At 27.3% G+C, this 9,583-nt stretch overlaps 1 protein-coding gene across 1 annotated transcript; it reads right to left on the reverse strand.

Moving 5' to 3' along the window:
- Nucleotides 1–7,514: 7,514 nt before the first annotated feature.
- Nucleotides 7,515–8,401, reverse strand: OCT59_007724 (uncharacterized protein; the record flags this gene model as incomplete). Its single annotated transcript, XM_066150611.1, has 2 exons — nucleotides 7,515–7,980; nucleotides 8,070–8,401. 2 exons carry the CDS (start codon nucleotides 8,399–8,401, stop codon nucleotides 7,515–7,517), a joined length of 798 nt encoding a protein of 265 aa, XP_065998878.1.
- Nucleotides 8,402–9,583: the final 1,182 nt, after the last annotated feature.

The following is a 9,583-nucleotide window of genomic DNA, read 5'->3' on the forward strand; positions in this document are numbered from 1 at the left end:
AATCTATATAAAGTTACGGTACTATGCAAAAAAAAAATAAATAAAAATCCATCTGGATTTCGGTTTAAACCGGTTATTTTTCATCCGGATTATAATTCAGATCAAAACCGCAAAATCCGAATATCCAAAAAAAAAAAATATATCCGGATCGAAGCACTAGTTTATATGATATAAAATTTTATATTATACAGTACATTGTTACATTGAATTACGTACTTCAAATTTTTGCATTTAGCGATTAAGGTTAATATATTGATACAAAAGATAATGAATCATTTTACTGAAAATGTTGTGTACTTAGCATTTGTCGGCGAAATAGCCCTAACAGTGATCGTTGATGTAGGTGATGGTCTAGTCGTAAAATCACTATCGGTAAGTTGATTGTCTGTGTGACAATTTTCGGTGAATAAATGCGTTCCTAATAGGGTAATATATTATATATGTACAACGGATTATGTCTTAAATATTTTTTTTTTTACATAGGTACAACAAAATGTGAATTATCCATTAATTTCATCTTATGAAGCAGCTAGTGAATGTATTTTGCTTTGGTTGAAGAATTCTCAAAATCACGAAATAAACGTTCCATCAACTCAAGATTCAATTGTTGGGTATGAAAATGATTATATTATTAATGAAGAGAGGTACATATGAAGCAGATTTGACTTATTTACATGGAATCTTGGACAAAACAACCAAAATTTCAAATCACTGGAAAAAATAACGTTAGAAATTAGAAGAACGATGACAAAAAACATGGCAAGATTTAATAATAATACAATGTATTGTGAATGATAATTAAACTCTATAATTAAAAAAAAATGTTTAAATTCTTTTATATTAAAAGTTGGAATCATAATTGCAAATTATTTGTTATAAATTCTATTGTCTTTTATTATCGAAAAATTTGCGCCGAAGTCACGTGTAACCCTGCAAATCGATCCCTTCCTGTAAAAATCGTTGCAGCAATAAAATGGAGACCGTATATTTCTTGCTTGCACCGTTGACTCTATATAATCCCAAATAAGTTTTTAGTTTGACTATAAATAATGATACCAGATCCCCTGTTAAGCGTCCTTTCTCATAAATACCAACTAACAAATGATAATCTGTTTGAACGTAGTCACGCGCATACTGGGTCCTTCGGTCGCAACGGATTACGTTATTTTAGAAATTTCAATAAATATCAGATATCATTCATATCCGGTACAATCGCAGTCAATGATGTAAAAAAATTATTGGAAATGATCAATGAACAATACCATCACGTGCGAGTATATTAATTTTATCATACAAAAGTTTACTAGATCAAAAAAAATTTTTTATAAAGTAGATTTTTTATAATGAATTAAAAAATTATTTTAAATTATATTTATTTAAGCATTAGAAATTATGATTCATGACAATTTTCTTCGTCGCTTAAAAAATTTACTTCTAATCTAGTTTCTAATGGAGTAAGAGGAATATTTGAAGATATGTTTTCTTCTGGCATTAGATAAACTTTAAAATTTATGAATAGTTTGTGAAAGTTTATTTGATATTCCATGTCAAAAGTTTATTTCAAGCCTAAAAGTCTCGTTTAATTAAGTCTAAAAGTTATAGTATCGAAGCTATGTCAAAGTCATTTACGAAGTCATGTGACCATGTGCCGTTGCTGACGTGACGTTTAAACAAAAAAAATTGAGAGAAGTCTGCACCCTGCGTACGCGAAATTTTCAAAAAAATCTTTAAAAACAAATGCTCTATTTACTGTATATAACATCTAATGATTTTCATGAAAATTCAGCTGTTATTTATTTTGTAATAAATTATTTATTCTTTGGAATTACACCAAATAACACTTAACTAAGGTGATTATAATGGTATTAGAATAAAAATTATTATTAATAAAAAATTAAGAAAGTCACATAAAGTCATCTCACCTTCTCAGATTTTTTAAACAATAAAATTTACCTAAATTAAAACCAAAAATAAACAAATATGAAATTTCTCATACTTCACTGCGTGTTAATAAAATTTTAGAAAACAAAAAAAAAAAAGTTTTTATTTATTTAATATGCAAACTACATTACTACAAACAACATGAATCGAAAATTTTAGGTTATAATTCTCGCATAATATAAAAGAAAAATAATTTTTTAAAAAAAGTTATTGAATATTGAGTTTAAAATTGATGAGCAGTGTACGCGGAATTTTTCGGGCTTGCTGGCGTATTACATATTAAAAATCATTACTGCGCAACCGAGCACTATAAATGGTAACATTTATTTTGTGTAATGTCATTTACATTGGAATGTGACACAAATGTATTTATGATATCAGTATGTTTGTGGCGCAGCGATCCGAGAGGTTGTTCTCAGAACATCCTCGTTTCTTTTGTTTTTACCACCAAGGTGACATCGTTGTCGGTTTTAATTTTAAAGTCTTTGTAATTTGTACTATAATTTTATTCACTTGTGAAATAAAAATAAAAATAAAAATAAAAAAAGTTATTACAAAAGTTATTCTAAATTTATTTAAATATCGGCGCTTCTTTTTAACGGTTGCTTTGGGTGTTTCGGAATTTCAGAGTTTTTTTAACACCGAAATAAAGACAAAGACAAAATAAAGTTTATAAAAGTTTATGTATACGTTTAAATAATAATAAGCGGTCTACTATTAAAAACGAATACATTAAATTATACTACAAATAGAGAATATACAAAGAAGATTTAATTACGTAAATATTTATTTGTATATATTTGCCTATCGTTTAAGGGATAAATTATCAATAAAAAAATTTAAAATTCTTTGTAAGATAAAAAAAAAATTTATATAAAATAAAAAATTCTTTGTAAGATAAAAAAAAATTTTTTTTTATTGGAAAAGTGAGAATTAGAAAAATTATTTCTAACTGTGGAAAATGCCTATTAAACTAAATTGTGATCGACTGAAGATAAAAAAAAAATTTTTTCCTGTAGGAAAAAGCGAACATTTGGACATGAAATGTTCAAATGTAATAACTTCTTCATTTGGATTGAACTAATGAAAATCAATTATAAAAAAAAATTCTAATGTGACAAATAGTCTATCCATAGTTTATCTTTTAAGATTATTTATTTTCCATTTTTAGCTTGTAATAGGAATAGTTAGGAATAATCGGGATAATTCGGCAAAATTCTATCACGTGACTACGATTTAGGTCAAATGTTACACAGACTGATCAGCGATCGCCAGAACTGTGTTACCAGTGATCTAATTTTAATGAAAAAACTTCGCCTATATAGAGCTAGCATATACAACCTTGACTTTTGGGATCGGTTGCTTTTCTATGCGTACGTGTTGAAAGTAAAAAAAAGTGAAATTTTAATATGAAAATTCGTTTGTGTAACCATGAGAGCGACGGTCAATGATTAGCTTGTGTAACAATTGAGGCTCTTTTATTTATCTATGTGATGTTCATTTTGTAACACGAACTTATGCGAAATTGTAATGAATCGATCACATGACCAGGGGCCCGTAGATATGGCTAAAAATTTCGATTTATTTTGATTTTAGGAATGTATCGGATACAAATTTTCGCATACAATAATAGCATTTAACCGAATTTAATTATTCGTAACTTATATTTTGAGAAAAAAAAAATGATATTTTTGTAACAAAAGAAATTTACAAACGAATGTACAGAAAAACCATAGATAGTTTACTGTATATCAAAAGGAAAAAAAAAATAAAAATTTAATATCCCAATTTCATATACTACTTTTCTTTCTTATCAGGACATATTTGTTCCCTTTTTAATTAATTTTTTATTAAATAAATAACTATTTATTTCTCTTTGGAAATTTTTTTTTATAAAAATATTTGTAATGTCGATATTTCATGCATTATGATAGTTATGGAAAAATTACGGTATCTCATCATGAATAACATCAGATAAAAATATAGGCCAAATTTGCTTATAATATGATTTACACAGTATATATAAATTATGAATTCATATCTGCTAAAAAAAACATATCAATAGCAATAAATAAGCATATAGATGTTGTGTCAGATGTTAACTGTGATTTTTTTAAAAAAAACAATTTGAATCTGATTATACTGAAATTTTAGAATTATATATCAGTTTACAAATACTCACTCCTGGGGTTTAAATGATTATGAATCTGCTTAGAATCTCCAGTACTTTTAAAATGTTGTTCGAAGACGGACCAATCAATATCTTCCCCATCAACGCTATATTCATTTACGAGACAGATTATATGACGAATAAATATAAATAGCCAATAAAGTATTTATTCCAAATTTTTAGGATATATAGTAGATATGCAATTTGTCTTCACTTATAAAATAAAAATGATTTAATTAATAAAAAAAATAGTTTGCTTATAGCAAACCATTCAAAATTGACATCTTATGCGCGTAAACTGACAAATCGTCATCTGATCTGTAGATGCATTTCTACTCCAGATTGAAATTCTATAATCTCATGTCACTGGGGTGTATTATAAATATAGTTTAACAACAAGTCGAATAATAAAATTTAATATTCATGCATAAAATATAAATATTGAAACCAGAATTATTTCCGAAAACTAGGATTAATAATTCATGTAAATTATATATACCAGTAAAACTACATTTAAGTAATATTGTAAACTTTAATGAATATATGATGACTTTAAGAAACATGAAATAACTCGTTTATCACCCGGAACTTTCTAAAGAAAAATTTTTTTATCGGAATGAAAGGTTTGATTCATTATTATTGAAGTGTTAATGGCTTTTTGTAAAAAAAAAAGCGAGATATTTTATGGATAAGACAGATATTTGGAATATTTTCATGAAATTTGAAACGAAAATGTTGAGAAGGGCCCAGAGGTATTAAGGATTAAAAATAATAAGAAATTTATTATTAATTTAAATACAGAATAGTTTAATACGAAAAAAATCCAAGTAAATTTTACTATGACTTGATAATTTTATTATAAAGATGTGATATACTGTATATTAAATTTCAAATAATTTGTATATAGTACTGCGCCATCTGTTTATTAGCTAATCAGGTGACTTGTCGATCAATTAAAATCACGACTGAAAAAATCTCATTCTACTAATAAAGTAGCAAAGATCTGAATAAAAAAAATAGTTAGGAACGAAAAAAAAGGAGAAAAACTAATAAAACTAATAGAATAAGTAAAAATCAAAAATAGTTGCATAATTACGGCTATATAAAAAATATAGAGTTGCAGTTGTGAATTGCAGAGTCATTATGAACCCAAGAATCTCTAGGAATCGGTCTTAGAAATCGGAATAGGAATCGGTTTATAAGCTTCAGAATGATAAACAAACTTAATAAGGTTGCACAATAGTGTCTTGCCATTACGCACATCAAATAATACTATCTATAGTTTTATAGTAGAACGTGGCTTTATTTTTGTAATCTTAAAAACTGTATTTTTATTTACTAAGAAAACGGTAACCGTTACGAAGTCATGTCGGAAATGATAATGATACAATAACACGAAAGGTCAAACAAAGAAAAAAACGCAAGCTGACATATTAAATTTACTCTACATTTTTTGTAAATTTGTACAAAAATGATTTGTTTTGTTTCGTATTTGTTATAAATTTTTACAATAATAATAAAAAATCCTATCTATTTGGGTGTTTTAATTTGGGTGCGTTAATAAACTGTTCATCATCAAAAGTTTTTAAAATATAAAAAATGGAACAAAAAATAGATCAAGATTTTGTCATAGCATATTGGAAGAATCGATTATATATCGACTAATTGCTAGTCACGCTAGTTCGAAACTGCGACAATTATCATAAAGTTTTTAATAACTTCTCTTTATTGCTACGTTTCTCGCGTCTCAAAAAAAGGTGTCAATGTTAAGAATGGGAAATTAAGCTATTCTCAAGGTAAAAGTTGTCAATAATTCAAATTTGCTAAAGTGGATCTAACTTCTTCTTTTTTGCTTCTTCAAATGATACTTTTACATATAAACTTGCAATTGCTTTTTGTTATTTAAGAAAAGTTGCGCTAAAGTAATGTATAATTGTATGGAATTTGTAGAAAAAGAAGAAAGAGAAAAGTGACGAATTATTCCTACTAGAAGCACCTGTAAAAAAAGTCGATCCCATCTTTTTTCGTAAAAGGCTCATATTTCCGGAATTATATCACGGAATTTATCGAATTATTTACATTTTCCGTGAATGGATCCGTGAAAGTACGATAAAATTTTTTACAGGGAGCTAGAAAATTAAATACACTTCATTTTCATTCTCATCGACATCGTAGACATTAAATTCAATATTTTTTATTTTTATATTTTTTTTTATGATATATTTTGTTGGGTTTAAATTTTATACGCAGGTGCGTAGCAACGAGCAGGCAAAAATACGCATAGGACGTTTGCTTTAAAGATTCTATAAGCGTTTAAACGAAATGTATGATATCACGTGATCATAAATGATCAGCAAATTTACTATCATATAATAATTTCCAAAAAACTTATTGTAAAATATATTGTCAAGAACGATACATTTGCGTCTAATTGATTCATACCTTTTTTGGCTGCTTTTCCTAGCAAATAATTATTTAATACTTTAACGTCGATACTGAAATTTAATATGCAACTTCCCATGACTCGATTCGGGGGTCTAAAGCCGTGTTCGATCATGTGACTTGACATTTTATAAATAAGCCATTTTTTTATGAACTAAGATTAATGTAAGTATGAAGGTTATAAAATAAGTGTATTTTGGCCTGCTTTACAAGTTTACTTGGTGAAAAAAAGCTGGTTTTAAACACTGTTTTTGACTTTACATATGAACGAATAATCTTTACCGATCATATCCAAAAATGGATGACGAAAATGAAAAAATTCAAATAAGTCAAAAACGGTGTTCAAAACCCCATGTTGCGCACTAAGTAAACTTGCACAGCAGGCTAAAATACACATACTATATGTAACTTGAAAGTTTTATGTATTGGCGAAAAAGTTTTATTTGTAAAAATAAATTTTTACAAGTCACGTGATCGAACACGCCCTCGATTCGGCATTTAATTTTGCCGAGTTCATCATTGTAAATAATTTGTTCTACAGAATAAGGAGTGCATGAAAGACAAAATGCAGTGTCAGTAAATGTGACTTGTTTATTTGGTAGTACTTACTCAAAATAAGCAATATTTATGATGCAGCAAAGACGCCCACATACGGAATACCGGAGTTTAATTTCTCTGAGTCTACTCTGAGTCATAATTTACGTAATTTATGTATACGTACTTGTAACAATTCTAAGTATTGGTCAAAACATGAATTATTAGAAAACTAGTTTTAGTAGTGATTTTGGACATTGATTTTATAATTGTAATAGTAAAGAATTTTTTATTATTTCATTTGTTATTAAATAATACATTTATGAAAGAACATGTAGACTTTAGTAATATACAACTCTAAGTTAACACAGTTAAAAAAAAATTTCTTTTAATACTATATAGAGAAAAAAAGGTTATATTGTTGAAATCAAATAGTACCATCGTAAATATCAACCGTTGGACCTGCTTGTGACACATCGCTTTCATGTTGAGTATTTTCATTTGAATCCGACCTCATTTCTCTTTCAGGAATGTAGAGATAAGAAGGAAGAACTTGTTTTAAATTTAGTTCGAGATTCAATTTCTGACTCGTGGTTAACGCATAGTTGCGTCTCAAGTCATTTACATCAAAATCTCTTCCATAAATTTCCTTATTTAAAATATTAATAATCAAAGTATGTGATAATGATTTGCATGTAACATGATATTTTTGCTTGTAAAAGAACTCGTAATCATAATCATAGATATAATCTTGTAAAAGTATTTTACAAGTTATATGATAAAACCTATTGTCGTTTGGTGCTTGATAAAATAATTTAATTCCATCGTTCAATTGCGAGTCTTTTTGTTTAGTTTGAACTTCTGAAGAATTCATGTTCACCATGTTTGGATTACTGATTAAGCGTTAAATAAATATCATAATATTAATTTAAAATTTTTATTTTTTGCTTTTTTGCAAACATTTTATAATAAAGACACAAACCTATTTAAAATTTGGTCTTGTAGAAAAGGAAGATCTTGTCTCAGGTGTAGTTCGAGTTTTAATTTTTGATCCCAAGTTAACGTATTTTTGCGTTTCAAGTCATTTGCATCAAACTCTCTTCCATAAATTTCCTTATTTAACATATTTACGATCAAAGTATGTAATAATAATTTACATGCAAAATGATATCCCTGGTAATAGAAACCGTAATCGTAATTATTTTCCCAGAGGTAATTTTGTATAGTTATATGATAAAAATTATCATCATTTGGTGGTTGGTAAAAAAATGAAGATTGTGTCGATTGGTATCCTTGTATTGGTTGAATATCCATTGTAATAAAATTATTCTTGAGGCGTAAAATTGTATTCAATATTTAATATGAATGTGTTTGTTTATAAATATAATATATACTGTATATACAAACATATAATATATAACTTCAGTTGTTTGATGTAAAGTGGAAAGTGAAAGGGGAAGGACAGGGGGAGGGGAAAGAAGGAAAAGGGAAGGAAAGTAACAAACGATAAATATTTAACTGGAATGTATGGCTCACTTCAAGTAGAAAATTATTACTTATTAATACCAATATTTTTTTTTTCTTTTTTTTTAACAAAGGTATTTGGCCGCGTCTTATATAGTAGATATTGTGATACTATAAATTTTTTTTTTTTTTTTTATGTTAATCTTTATATAATAAAATTAAAATAAATCTTTGAATAAAAATTTTTTGAGCCCCAATCATTAAAAATAGATAATAGAATGAAGAGTTATCGGCTTTTTAAAAAGGACTATTTTCGTCCACTATATAATAATTTCATGGAACAAATTAATTAAACTTTTAAATAATTTTAAACTTGAGCGATAAATCATATCTATCAAATAAAAAAATCATTTAGTAATTATGTACTAACTCCATTATTCAGTATTAAATAGAATTAATTTTATTCTCTAAAAAAAAGAACATTGGGAAAATGTCCATGCATTTCCCAATAATTCATAATTAAAACGTCTGTCACCTTCCGTTTAATGTTTTAGCAAACCTCTGTTTCTCCGAACTTTAGGTTACACTAATATTCATTAATTGTTCAATTTTTAAACAAAAAAAATTATGGCATCGAACTTAAACAACCACAACAAGACTATTTGACTTTTCAAAATTTCAAAGAGATAATTTGGAATTTCATTTGAAGGGATTTTTCCTTAATCGCTTGACGCAAAAACAAATTAATAAGAGTAATATTATTTGGCCAGCACTTACGATTTGGCCGGAGTTATAAAATTTTTTCGAATTTTGCGCCGACTTAATTCTGGTCGAAATTACTAGGTTTTGGCCTAGCACAAATTGTAACCTGTCCTGTATGTGTTGATTGGCGTGCACATGCGCAGTAAGGCTAGGTGTAGTTTCCTGACAAGCGTATTACAGGCTTTGCTCGCGAAAAATGCAATAATTTCTAGATATGGCACATTTTGTGGTCTATTAATCCATTAATCCAAAGAATAACAGTATCGGTAC

This window comes from Rhizophagus irregularis, chromosome 15 (genome assembly GCF_026210795.1).
Source record: "Rhizophagus irregularis chromosome 15, complete sequence".
Classification (NCBI taxonomy): domain Eukaryota; kingdom Fungi; phylum Glomeromycota; class Glomeromycetes; order Glomerales; family Glomeraceae; genus Rhizophagus; species Rhizophagus irregularis.